This window comes from Periplaneta americana, chromosome 1 (genome assembly GCF_040183065.1).
Source record: "Periplaneta americana isolate PAMFEO1 chromosome 1, P.americana_PAMFEO1_priV1, whole genome shotgun sequence".
NCBI classification, from domain to species: Eukaryota; Metazoa; Arthropoda; class Insecta; order Blattodea; family Blattidae; genus Periplaneta; species Periplaneta americana.
Window position 1 is genome coordinate 79124892 of NC_091117.1, and position 16324 is coordinate 79141215.

At 36.8% G+C, this 16324-nt stretch overlaps 1 protein-coding gene across 1 annotated transcript in view; it reads right to left on the reverse strand.

Moving 5' to 3' along the window:
* Cht10 (Chitinase 10) overlaps positions 1-16324 on the reverse strand; it is a 178385-nt gene that overhangs the window by 8316 nt on the left and 153745 nt on the right. Inside the window, exons 41-43 of the mRNA XM_069822742.1 lie at positions 13514-13725; positions 12702-12837; positions 2307-2449 (exon numbers count right to left, since the gene is read on the reverse strand). Coding sequence (XP_069678843.1) covers positions 2307-2449; positions 12702-12837; positions 13514-13725 — 491 coding nt within the window. The remainder of the gene's footprint in view (positions 1-2306; positions 2450-12701; positions 12838-13513; positions 13726-16324) is intronic.

Sequence of the window (16324 nt, forward strand, 5' to 3'; positions counted from 1 at the left end):
TTACTGTAATGGGAACGCCTTAAATTATATCATTGTTCGCAATTTTCTACAAGCGAAATAAGTTTTCCGTCTGCCATTTTGGTGCGACACTGAACATGGCACAACATAATAGTACCGTAAAGTGGGGTGACTTTGAACGCCGAGGTGACTTTGAACAGTAATTTAACGCCTTTCTAAATTAAATGCTGCACCCTATTGCGAAGAACTGAACTAGTTTATTAACAACTTAAACAGTTTTATCGCAATTGGGTACAGCATTTAATTTAGAAAGGCGCTAAATTACTGTTCAATGTCACCTCGGCGTTCAAAGTCACCCCGCTTTACGGTAACAGTTGAGCAATTAAAATTGACTTATTAAAGGAGGCCATGATCGCACGCATCGGAAAAGTTGCTCATCCGAGAAACGTGGACGGATTTGCTGAGAGCCGATGAGTCTGATACGATGTAGTGAACGCGGTTACATAATAATTACAGCAAAGATTGTCTTTTTCCGATCCATGCAATTCGTCCGATAAGATGTATTTTTTAGTGGTAGTAGTGATAGTAGTTAATAGTAAGAGTGCGGTAATAGTACTAGTAACAGTAAGAATAATAGTTATAGAATCAGTAACAACAACTGTAAGAGTAATAGTAAGAATAACGGTAACATTAAGAGTAAACAGTAAGAGTAATAGTAACAGTAAGAGTAACAGTAATAGTAACGATAAGAGTAAGAATAACAGTAATAGTAACAGTAACAACAACTGTAAGAGTAATAGTAAGAGTAACAGTAATATTAAGAGTAAACAGTAAAAGTAATAGTAATAGTAACAGTAAGAGTATAAGTAACATGTTGACCCACTGACATTTTTGTGTGATCTGCGTTAGTTCGTCAGAGACTATCCACCAGAGTGCACTATAGGCAGTGAATTTGTATTACATATTAAACTCATAAAGAGTACTGCGGGATGATACAAGGGATCAAGGGCTTGCCCAACACAAGTTATAAATTCAGGGTGTGACGAGCTAAGACAGATCACACAAAAATGTCAATGGACTGCCATTACCACTACTACTACTACTGTTACTGTTGTTATTATTATTATTATTATTATTATTATTATTATTATTATTATTATTAAGGGTAACGACCCACGATTGTTAAAGGACAAGAGTTGGAAACGAAAGAAAGAAAGAATTTTGCTACTTGGAATGTACGTAGTATTTACACATGTCATCAGAATGCCTCGTTCTAGAATTCCACGCCAAATTTTAAATTACCATCCTGTGGGCAAGAGATCTTTGGGCAGACTGTTCAAGCGTTGGCAAGAGACCATAACGGGCTACTAGGCCCAATACATGCAAGGATGATGATGATGATTATTATTATAATTAAGATGGGGAATGGGAGAATAGAAAAGAATAGAAAACAGCTACAGAATTCTGAAAATGGATGCAGGAACATGTTTAGAACATTGTAAAACCTAATGATGATGATGATGATGATGATGATGATGATGATGATGACGATGATGACGATAATAATAATAATAATAACAATAATAATAATAATAATAATAATAATAATAATAATAATAATAATAATAATAATAATTCTCGACTCTTGTTGTAGCCACATAAGTGTCAAAATCAAGAAGAGGTATCTGAAATGAACATCAATTTAGTTATTATCCCAGGAGGGACGACATCCTAGACTTGTTAATAAATATTTTAGGAACATTTAAAGAAAACCTGCCAAGAGAGTATAAAGACTGGTCGTTTTAGGAGACCATCCTATGACTCCAAGAAATAAATTGCAAAAAGTGCAGTTGCTGTACTAGTGGATAATTACAGCATTGAATAGGATTAGCAGTGAGTCAATTGTCAAGTGTTTCAAAAAGTGTTGTGTTTCTAATAACATGGATGGCAGTGAGGATGACATTTTGTGCGTGGATTACCAGTCCGAGGAAAAATAATAAAAAGAAGGCTAGAAGTGTACATAATAATAATAACTGAACAACTGAACATGAAAATAGCTATAAATTTATAAGTTTTTTTTTACTTTATAAAATTTTCAAAGTGACAGTCATATTATATTACTTAAGAATTTAGTTACAGCAGCAACAGCACCAACTGCTGCTTTCTAGTGTTAAAATGAAAACTAAGAGATAAATTACCTTGTTGACTAGTTTCGACTTCGTGTCAGTCATCCTCAGAACTGTATTATATTGAAGGTCGTACTATATTCGGGCCAATAATGTAATATATGAAACTCTTCTTATTGGTGTATGTTGCAAATTGAGAAATAATATGATTTTGTTACTTACTGCGTTGAAGTAATCATATGTATCACCAGGATAATAGAATAATGGTGCCACATGACCAGTTTGTTTGTCCCAGTGTCCATGGAAGTCATATGTCATCACAGAGATCCAGTCAAAATACTGTGATAGTTTGGGAACATCATACCCTGAAAAGTAGTTAAAAATGTATCATGTGTAGTTTATGTAACAAAACAACAGAAGAATATAATAAAATAATACTATGAACTAGAGTTAATTAATAATTTTATTGTTATGTACACTGGCTCACAAAACTTTTGTCCTATGAAATAATGTGGCAGTGAACTTTGTGAGATATTATGTTGGCAATATGTCTGCATACCCCACTCCACATGTCGTCCTGGGAAGGGAGGTATTTTAACTCTGAGTTGCAGGTATATACCTAGCTAATCGAACCAAAGACAATCTTTTAGGGAATAACGGAATATGTAACTGACAGAAATAAAACAAAGCAAAACTATTTCACACACAACAAATATTACACCCAAACAGAAGGATTACCAATGGGATCACCCATATCTAGCATATTAGGAGAGATATTTTTACATAACATAGAATAAACATACATACTCAACAATGAACACAACAAATATGCAGACAACATAATATACTGACACAGATATGTAGACGACATACGCATGCTACACAAAGGAAAGAAAAGACAAATACACAAACTACACAAATACATAAACAAAATACACCCAAAACTTGAATACGGTACACACTGGAACTTGAAAACAACAACTCCATAAATTTCCTAGACATCACCATAACAAAAGTTGACAACAAACACACTTTCGAAATATGCAGAAAACAAACCACCACCACCACACACTTATACAACACATCCAACCACCCCATACAACAAAAACATGCTGCATTCAGGACAATGGTACACAGATTACTCAACATACCCATGAGCCAACAACACTACAATGAAGAAGTGAACACAATCAAATACATAGCACAAGAAAACGGTTACAATCCAAACATAATAGACAACATCATAAGAAAGACAAAACAAAAACTTAACAAACACAAAAACACAACACAAACACAAGCACACAAGAAATACACCACACTAACATATGAAAACAAAAGCACACATAAGATCGCATCTTCATTAAGAAAGCAGAAATACAACATAGCATACAGAACAGAAAACACACTACAAAGACATCTCAACACACAAAAAACACAAACAAATAAATACGACCACACAGGTGTATACAAACTCACATGTAATAGTTGTGACAAGTTCTACATTGGACAGACAGGCAGATCATTCCAAACATGCTACAAAGAACACATTAAAGCAATAACCAGAGGACACAATACATCTACATACGCTGATCACATAACCAATGCTAACCATACATACAATAACATAAATGCAGACATGGAAATCCTACACATACAACCCAAGAACCAAAACCTCAACACACTAGAACAATATGAAAAACACACACACACACACACACACACACACACACACACACACACACACACACACACACACACACACACACACACACACACACACACACACACACACACACACACACACACACACACACACACACACACACACACACACACACACACACACACACACACACACACACACACACACACACACACACACACACACACACACACACACACACACACACACACACACACACACACACACACACACACACACACACACACACACACACACACACACACACACACACACACACACACACACACACACACACACACACACACACACACACACACACACACACACACACACACACACACACACACACACACACACACACACACACACACACACACACACACACACACACACACACACACACACACACACACACACACACACACACACACACACACACACACACACACACACACACACACACACACACACACACACACACACACACACACACACACACACACACACACACACACACACACACACACACACACACACACACACACACACACACACACACACACACACACACACACACACACACACACACACACACACACACACACACACACACACACACACACACACACACACACACACACACACACACACACACACACACACACACACACACACACACACACACACACACACACACACACACACACACACACACACACACACACACACACACACACACACACACACACACACACACACACACACACACACACACACACACACACACACACACACACACACACACACACACACACACACACACACACACACACACACACACACACACACACACACACACACACACACACACACACACACACACACACACACACACACACACACACACACACACACACACACACACACACACACACACACACACACACACACACACACACACACACACACACACACACACACACACACACACACACACACACACACACACACACACACACACACACACACACACACACACACACACACACACACACACACACACACACACACACACACACACACACACACACACACACACACACACACACACACACACACACACACACACACACACACACACACACACACACACACACACACACACACACACACACACACACACACACACACACACACACACACACACACACACACACACACACACACACACACACACACACACACACACACACACACACACACACACACACACACACACACACACACACACACACACACACACACACACACACACACACACACACACACACACACACACACACACACACACACACACACACACACACACACACACACACACACACACACACACACACACACACACACACACACACACACACACACACACACACACACACACACACACACACACACACACACACACACACACACACACACACACACACACACACACACACACACACACACACACACACACACACACACACACACACACACACACACACACACACACACACACACACACACACACACACACACACACACACACACACACACACACACACACACACACACACACACACACACACACACACACACACACACACACACACACACACACACACACACACACACACACACACACACACACACACACACACACACACACACACACACACACACACACACACACACACACACACACACACACACACACACACACACACACACACACACACACACACACACACACACACACACACACACACACACACACACACACACACACACACACACACACACACACACACACACACACACACACACACACACACACACACACACACACACACACACACACACACACACACACACACACACACACACACACACACACACACACACACACACACACACACACACACACACACACACACACACACACACACACACACACACACACACACACACACACACACACACACACACACACACACACACACACACACACACACACACACACACACACACACACACACACACACACACACACACACACACACACACACACACACACACACACACACACACACACACACACACACACACACACACACACACACACACACACACACGAGAAGCAGAGGAAGTTTTGCAATCTCTTAATGTCAAGAGAAATTATAGAGCTGCTCTCCGAGGCTATAGAACAGAAAATATTGACAAGAGATACAAGATACTCATAAAATCCAAAATGAATGAATCCACTGAGGCAATGAAAGTGATACTGAAACGAAAGATCAACCCAACTCAGCTGAAGGTTGGCATAAACTCCTTGAAAACACTAAGAGATGGGAGATTGATAATAGAGTCCGGAAGTAAGAGTGAAATTGAGCTGCTGGGGAAAACGATTGAAGAGAAGTGCAGCCAACAACTGGAAGTAAATGTCCCCAAACTACGTAATCCAAATGTGATCATTTACAATATCCCAGAGGAAATATCGATTGAAAATGCAGCTGAAATCATAAGTTCACAAAATGGAGAACGTAATGTAAGTGAAAATTCAATAAGACCTAAATTTATAATGACAAATAGAAGAAATACGAGACATTTGGTAGCAGAAGTGAATCCTGAAACATGGAGAAACATAGTGCAAAGAAAACTGAAGATTGGTTGGCAGATATGTAATGTTGAGGATTATGTAAAAATCAACAGATGCTTTAAATGCAGCAAGTTCAACCACAGAGCAGAGGAGTGTAAGGGAGAGGAAACTTGCCCTCTTTGTACAGGAACACATAAATTGAAGGAATGCAAAGCAACACAAAATGAGCTGAAATGTATCACCTGCGTCACACATAATAAATATAATAAGAATGAGAAAGTATGTGAAAATCACTCATCTTTAGATAAAAACTGCCCGGGTTTGCAATCAATAATAAGGAAGTACAGACAAAATACGGAGTACTAAAATGGGAGGCCCTGGAACACCATTTACCCAAAGCAAACTGACGAATAAAATTCAAGTCAGAAATACACAAATAAATGTCATACAAATTAATTTACAGCACTCCAGAACAGCAACAGATAATTTAATGGAAATAATAAATCTCCAAGGAATAGATATAGTCCTCATTCAGGAACCATATATAATAAAGAACAAGGTAGCAGGAATCTCCAGAAACTTTAAAATACTGAGTCAAGGAGAAAATAAAATCAGAGCTGCAATATTAATCGCAAATAGATATATCGACGCGATTCTCATAAGCCAACTGACTGATGGAGATGCAGCAGTTATAGAAATTATCTATGGAAACCTAAGGTTCTATGCAGCTAGCATTTACATGGACATGGAAACTGATATCAACAATGATCTGAGAAAGATGGATAAAATAATAGATTACACTAAAGGATCAGGTCTACTGATTGCCGTGGATAGTAATGCTAGATCCAAAACATGGCACGACACAATTACGAACCCCAGAGGAAGAATTATAGAAGAATATCTGAGCTCAAAACAACTTTACATCATGAATGAGGAAAGCGAAAACACAACATTCGAAAGTAAAAATGGGAAGAGCAATAACGACTTAACAATAACCAACAGTAAATTAATGCAAAGACTCAAAGAATGGGAATGTGGAAGAGAAGAAAGCTGCTCAGATCACCGTTATATCACCTACAATATTAAACAATGTATAGATGAAATAACAGAACTCAAATTCTATGGTACAAAATATATCTTTAATGAAGAAAAGTTGGAAGAATTTAGTAAGGTCATAAAAAGGGAACTGTCTCAAAACGTAATAATGTTAACAAATAACATAACAACAGAAGAAATAGACGAGGAACTGAGTAGACTGACTAGCACAGAAACAGACTCTGAAAAAATAGTTCAACAGTTTGAAGAAAACGTTAGCAAAGAATGCAAAAAATGTTTTAGAGTCTCTAAACCAACAAATAAAATAAATAAGAGAAAATCGCTCCCCTGGTGGACCACTGATCTGACAATTATGCGCAAAAAGACAAATGCACTAAGACGACGATACCAAAAAACAAAAAATAATCAGGAATTGAGAGAACAGCGAAAAACGCAATATATGGAAGAAAAGAAGAAGTATGAGAAAACCATAAAAAAAGAAAAAATAGAATCATGGAAACAGTATTGCAATCTCACATCATCAAACAATCCCTGGAATGCAGTTTATCGTTTAGCAACAGGAAAAACAAGAAGCTCCCCACATCTGACTACTCTAACGAAACCCGACGGCACAGCTACACAAGATCTTAAAGAGACAATGAACTATATGCTGGATTACTTCGTTCCAGAAGACAAGGAAATTGAGGACAATGAATATCACAAACTTGTAAGAACAGAAAACCTCAATTACATAGCAACTCAGAACGACCGAGAATTCACACAGGGAGAAGTAAAAGACATCTTAGAAAGAATGGATCCAAGGAAAACACCTGGAGAAGATGGAATCACTAGTAAGATCTTACTTAAAGTCTTTGAAAGCTTTCCGAAATATATGACTGCCATTTATAACAGCTGTCTAAGAATTGGTAATTTCCCTGAGCAATGGAAGAGAGCTACATTAATACCTATAGTGAAGCCAGGAAACGAAAAAATCTCAGAGGTCAGAAAATATCGCCCGATCAGTTTATTGAACACAGCAGGGAAAGTGCTAGAGAAACTTTTAATCAGTAGAATATCTCATCATGTGTACACAAAAAATTTAGTTAACGATAGTCAATATGGCTTTACACCACAAAAAAGTACTACAGATGCAGCAATGGCAGTCAAAGGCTACGTTGAAGAAAACTTAAGAAGCGGCCAGAGTGTGGTGTTGATAAGTCTCGATGTATAGGGAGCCTTCGATGCAGCCTGGTGGGCTAGTATACTGAAGAGCCTGAGAGATTTCAACTGTCCAAGCAATTTGTATAATCTTACAAGAAACTACTTCAGTCAGCGAACTGCAGTCTTGGCAGTTAACAACATTAAAATTGAGAGGAAAGTAAGCAAGGGCTGCCCCCAAGGATCCTGCAGTGGACCTGGATTTTGGAATTTACAGTACAATTCGCTACTCAATTTAAATTACACAAGACACACAAAAGTGGTAGCATTTGCCGATGATCTACTAGTAATAACAAAAGGTACAAGCACTCTGGAGGCGGAAAATTATGCTAATGTAGAACTAAAAAAAATCGAGTACTGGGCCAAGAACAACAAAATCAGGTTCAATGAGCAAAAGACAAAAGCTCTGCTGATCAACAGAAAACGCAAAGACGGAAGAAACATAAATATTTACCTCAACAACAAAGCAATAGAGCAAGTGGAAAGAATAAAATATTTAGGAATAATTATTGATCAGAACTTCAACTTCAATGACCACATACAGCACGTTACGGAGAAAACTACTAAATTAATACATGCATTATCCAAATCAGCCAAGCTGAACTGGGGTCTTCAACATCAAGCTCTAAAAACGATATACAAAGGTGCAATCCTACCATTGTTATCCTATGCAGCACCGGTGTGGATAGAAGCACTTAACAGGAAATACAACTGCACGAAGTACATAAGAGTGCAAAGATTAATAAATATAAAAATAGCTAAAGCATTTCGCACCACTTTCACTGAAGCTCTCTGCGTATTGACAGGACTGACACCCATCATTTACAAACTACGAGAAATCGCTGACGAGTACAAAATAATGAAACAAAGCTCAGAATGGCAAGTGGATATCCCATTAAATTACAAGAAATGGCCTCACCCAGCGGACTTTCCTACAATACAGGAGGCAAACCCAAAGAAGAATTACACTGTTGAAGTATATACGGATGGAAGCAGAACAGAACAAGGGGTAGGCTCTGGAATAGCAATATTCATCCACAATGAAATAGTACATCAGCTACAGTACAAATTAGACAAACATTGTTCCAACAATCAGGCAGAGCAGCTAGCAATCCTGAAGGCAATGGAAAAAATTGAGACAATAGATCTAATGTTGAACAGCCCTAAAAATGCAGCAATATACACAGACAGTAAAGTTACACTAGATTCACTACAGAACACTAAAAACCATAATCAATTAATAGAATCAATTAGGGAGAAAATCAGAATACTAAGCAAACAAAACTGGACAATAGATATAGGATGGGTTAAGGCTCACATAGGGATACAAGGGAATGAAATGGCCGACAAACTGGCAAAAAGGGCAACAGTACTAGAAGGGTTGGAGTGCTACAAAAAGGTCCCAAAAAGTACCATCCAGAAAATATTGCGAGAGGAAAGTATAGCAAAATGGGAAAATGAATGGAGAAACACCACGAAAGGAGAAGAAACCAGACAATACTTTCCTACAGTCGCAAAAAGACTTAAACTAAGGATAACACTGACACCAAACCTCACTACAATGTTAACAGGACATGGACGACTAAGAGCATACTACCAACGATTCCACATCACTGAAGACTCAACCTGTTCCTGTAGAGGAGGGGAGCAAACAGTTAACCACATCCTATATGACTGTAACAAACTCGACGAGGACAGAAACTAAAAAGAAACATAATTCAAAAGGGAGGAACATGGCCTGCAAATAAAATGCAACTAATAGGAAAGTTCATGAATGAATATCGAAAATTTATTAATGCTATTGAGTTAGAGAATTTATAAGGGTATAAGTGTTACAATGTTAAGTGTCAAGATATCGGTATGTTAAAAACTATCACATTTTAAACAATCTGTACGAACATTTTGAAGAGAGATGCTTCATTGCAGTGGTCATGAGGCTTCTATCTTATGTGTTGTGTATCGGTGTATTCTATGGGTGGAGATGAATGAGGGTAGAAGTGAGTGAAAGAGGAGGTGATGACATGAATTAGAGCTTAATGGTGAATTAAGTATGCATTGTCTATCTGTAGCAGTATCTTTGTATTTTTTTTTTTTAAGTATGGGCTATTGTTGCCTATAGTGATACATTTTCAAATGATAAGATAACGGATATGTTTATTTTTCTTTTTTTATTTTCTCTTTATTTATTTATTTATTTGTTTTTTGACAAAAACAATAGTTATTATCTATGAATATGAACTATAAAACTGGCCAAACATCCCGAACATTAACTATTATTACTGCATAGTATATAAATAAGAAAAATATTTATAAAAACCTAATAAGAAAACCAAGGCATGTAGTATTACGCTGTGTAATGGAACATGTTGTATGATGAAATAAAAAAAAAAACCAAAAAAAAACACACACACAACACACAACACACAACACACACACACACACACACACACACACACACACACACACACACACACACACACACACACACTATTTGACTCCACTTTTCAACACTTTTCAACAATCAAACGCACCCACACAACAGGCAGAGAAGTTCGAGATGACGCCGAGATCTAGTAGGCTCTGAGGATGGTGTGATGAAGCACCGAAACAGCTGTAAGCCGCACAGACTTACAGAATTAACACGAGTAAGTCCGCTAGTTAATCAATTACTTAGAAATAAAACATTGGGTCTATTTTGCACTGAAATGTTTAAAACATGTTGTTTGTTTCTCTTGTATTAGCCTATATAATATTCCAGGAAAATTTTTCATCTTCCCTGCACATATAAATACCATGTTGGATCATGAACATAGAATAGCTCACATCGCGTTTTGACAAAAATATTATGAATATCCATGGGAAAATGTAATATTTTCATATTAAAAATACTTTCTCACAAATCAGTCATGGGCCTATTCAGGTATTTCGTCCTATTAGGTCCACAACGTTCCAACCAGAATATGTAACATGAATACAACGCAGTTGACATATTTCTGTTGCTGTTCGGGGATGGATTTCCAGGATATGAGGAGGAACTCTGTGTAAAATTGAAGAGAATTTGACTTCCCAGCAATATATCCACATACTGGAAAATACTGTATGCTACCTAGCATGCACATGTTGCAACCTGATATAATTATATTTTTTCAACAGGACAATTCCTCCATCTACACATGTTTGTTGTATCAGATATGGTTCCAATATCATGTTTGTTGTTGAAAGCACAGACATTTGCTATTTATATATGCTTTGCTTATTTTTTAGTTCGTTACATCCACATTTTCCTTCCATTACTATATGAGAGTAATATGCAAACCTTTTCTTTATGTGTGCCAAATATAATTTAAACTGCTGTATCCTACGGGATATAATTGGCAATCAAGTTTTAAATTATACACATACCCATAAAAATTTGTCTTAAAATTATTTACCCGATTTTTTAGAATATTAATCTACTGATTGTTAGTGCCACCTTTAATCAATGTAATTTTATTAAGGTAGTGTTATTACCATGGCAACAGCTAAAGGAAAATAAGCTATAGGCGCATTCTAACGCAAAGAAGCATGAAGTGAGAAGGAGCTACAAAATGCCGTGTTTATTAAATTTATCTATATCACTAAACCACTAAGTAAACATATTCTCTTTAAGTTTACTAAGTAGCTTGGTTCAACCTTCCTGTTGTGAGGAGGGGTGGTTTGTTACCTGCGGGGAAACTACCTGTCGCCTATGCTACTGTCCTAGAGTGAGTAAAAATACCAACTTAAGAACGAGAAAAACTGTACAGTATATCGGACAAAAGTTTTGCGAGCCAGTGTACGATGTGAGACCCGCCAAAAGTTATCTCGGGTCGCAACGGAAGTTAGTTCACTTTCCTTCTTGCAAGGAAATAGCGGACGAAAATCCAACAGCGGACTTTTCGTTCTGTATTTCAATATTTGACATTCTTCTAGAGCAATGAAAATTAAAATTGCAGCATACCGTACTGTGACTTATTTTGTAATTCACGTTTCAACTTACCAACATCAATGACTACTTTGCTGGGTGATACTGCAGAAGACAGAAGAAGTCCTTTTGGTTTGAATGCCATACTTAACTCTTGAACCAAATCAGCAAAGCTTTCTTTGTCAGAATCTGGTCCTACATTACAATCCACCTGTAGAAAAGCAGAGAAAACTGAATGACACACGAATAAATATAAAAAAATTATTATACCAGTATGGTACTAGTCATTATTTTACCATCAAACTCTTAATCAATATTGCTTTTCTTTATTATAATTGAATTGGTTACCGGTATTTCGAAAACGTAACATGTGACATTTTCGCGCATGTTACTTTTTTCTACCAGTGTGCTCTTTACTCTTTCTTATAACACATAAAATATAGAAATGAATAAGAAACTGACTTCTAGTTTGATTAATGTAATAAATGCTAGTGAAGCAGTTTGCGCAGAACTATACATGTTATGTTTTCGAAATAACCGATTCAATTTGTAATGATATCAAGATTCACATTCTAGAAATTCATTGAATATGAACCTTTAGCAACTTAGTGTATGGTATAATATAAAAATATTCCATTGTTACATAATGACAATACTACTAAATGTCTGACATGCAACTCAAATGCCAGATCATGTAAAGTTCTATATTAATTTTCTCTCTTTTTTTTTTAGCAGTCATCAACATGATAAAAGTAGTATTACATCTTCAAAACATTATTTTGATTTAAAATAGGGCGAAAAATATAACTGTAATCTGAATCAGAAAGAATAATCTCAGTTTTTAACGTTAAAAATAATAAAATCTTAATTTACACAGTTATACTCACCTGCCAACACTTAGGATATTCCCAATCCAGATCAAGTCCATCAAAGTCATATTTTTCAATGAATTCAATCACAGTCCTTATAAAGTTTGCTCTAGTTCCTGGGTTATTCACCATACGGCTGTATTTATCACCCAGAGAATCATTCCACCCTCCAATAGCAATTAGAACTTTCAATCCCTTTGACTTCAGCTCTGTAACCTTACGATAGAAATCTGAAAGCCAAAATTATGAGTATTAACGACAGTATTAGACTCATATGCTATTTTCTGTAAGGTATGTGTTGAGTAGTTTAACTGTAATATAAAAAGGTTAGATTTTATATTTTCTTACTTTTTAATGTATACGATCTTAACATAGACTATTTTATGCACTAATTACTCTTTTAGTATTTTCCTATTAAACATAACAGTTTCAAGTGCTTTTCTAACACTAAGAAATGGACCTATTTATTTCTACAATAGGGAGAATAAAATAGCCTATATAGGTACTAGTTAAATATTTATAATCGTTTCAATGAAGTGGATCATAACAGGAGCGCATGCAGTGGGGAGCAGTGGGGGAAATCGCCCCAACTGAGAAGTCAGACTTATTTACTTTTTAAGATATATTATATATTATGCAGATTTTTAAAACATATTGCGTCCACGACTGTGTATATTTTCCATGTACGATGCTTTTGTTACAATATATCGGGGGAGAGATAAACAGGATAGGATGTTACACTTAAAAATTAGCACCATTGGTATTGAAGTGTTTTGCCCTTACTGAGATGAAAAATTGTGGGTGCTACTGGATCAGACCAGGTGAATCCCTTTCATTGTGGTGGTATTGTTGATGCTTTTCTCTAAGGTAGAGGTAGTAGCTGTAGTATTAGTGTTAGTGGAAGTGGAAGTGGTAATGATAATGATGGTGGTGCAGTAGTTTATTTAACAACTCTTTTAACTCCAAAGGTTATTTAGCAGTGAAATTCAACGAGAAAATTGCCGAAAATGTCCTGGAGCCCTCTCTGAGGGACAGAATTCTTTTACATAAATGTACCGGCACAAGATCTGCAGCTTTACTTCTCCCTGGAGGAAGCCATGTGAAAGACTTTATTGCCTCTAAAATCCTCGGCTTTAGATCCAGTAGCCAGTATAGTAAACATGAGATCACCGAAGATGATATTGAAATTGTCCTGAGACCAGTTCAATGATGTTACATAATAATAAAGTACGGTATATATTTTTATTCACTTCAGTTATGTATGGGTATAAATTTAAGGATTTGACGATATAATATTAATTAAATGTTTCTTCGAAGTTGCACTTGTTACAGTAAAACCTGGGAAGTTGACCACCTCTGTAACGTGACCATCTGCCTTAAATGACCACCTTTTTAAGGAACTGGCAGGTTCCTATTTGTACCGTGTAATAAATAGACTCCGTAAGTTGACCACCTGTCTAACTTGAATCTTGACCTCAATTTCATGTGCTTGGAGCTCTTTTCCCACCTGTGTAACATGACCATGAAGTTGTGTCATGCTGTATAACATACAAAATTTTGTGTGGTGCTGTACAAAAATTCCTCTTAATGTAGCAAATCTATTTTTATGAATAGTGGTGGCTATTGGGACACATTCTAAGTCATTCTTCTCACCTAATGGTCTTCCGGGAAACCTGGGCTGGTGGAAGTTTAACAGTTCTTCAGGTTTTCTTAAGATTTCAGTTATTCTTTGAGCATTTCAAATGTACACTAGTGTTGGAGAAAATATTGAATGAAAATGTTGAGAAAGAAGAGAATATCATCAGTGACAGTGACAGTGAAATTTCTGAACACATACAAATAGAGGATAAAGTCATAACACATAGTGAAGCCCTAAAACACGTAGACGAATTGATTGAATATTGTAACATGAACAATAAAAGTGCTGTAGAAGGACTTCAGCTTATATACGGACATTAAAATGAAGATGCTTCGTTCTAAAATTGTGACCAGTAAACAACTGCATATTACAGACTTCTTTCAGTGAACAGGTATTGTACTGTGTAGTTGAAAAGAGCAATCAATTTTTGTTTTGTTTCAACACTGAAGTAAACTTATACTGTACGTACAGTACATAGTCTGAATTCTGTAATAATACTATACAGTAAAATACTGTACTCTACTTACTTTACTGTACATACTGCACATTATTTACTTGTACAACTTTGCCTACTGTACAATTTTGTCCAATGCCATTAGTTTCCGTGTACAGTAGGCTACATAATTACGTATACATTTCTGAAGTGTTAATTACGTAGATACCCATCATAGATAACATAATAATTTCTGTAAGTTGACCACCTATGTATGTTGACCAGGTGTGGTCGGAACCAGACATGGTCAACTTACACAGTTTTTACTGTACAATAAAATTATGAAATGATTCGTTGCCTCTGAGAGTTTTCAATTCATTTAAATGCCCTTTTCTGAATCTGAAATTACTGTTTGTTCTTTATGTTTAATTTCTTGTTAATGTACTACCCTGGCTGATTGTTTTATACTAGTTATAACTGGGTGTACTGTTTTCAACAATATTTAGAGCGGTTACTTTTCAACATTGAGTAGTTTTCTAAAGATTTTTATTCTCCTGAATTCTGTCCGCCTAATGTACATTTTTCTTTGGCTATATATCATGTGCTGATTCATTTCCAGAGAATGTGATGTGTGGTAGAATCCAGGTATTTAGAATAATTTTTTGTTTATTATTATTATTAATTATTACTGTGTTGGCAGATAAGTGCAATGGATTTAGAATCTTTGAATATAGATTTATTCTATAAATAGTATTTA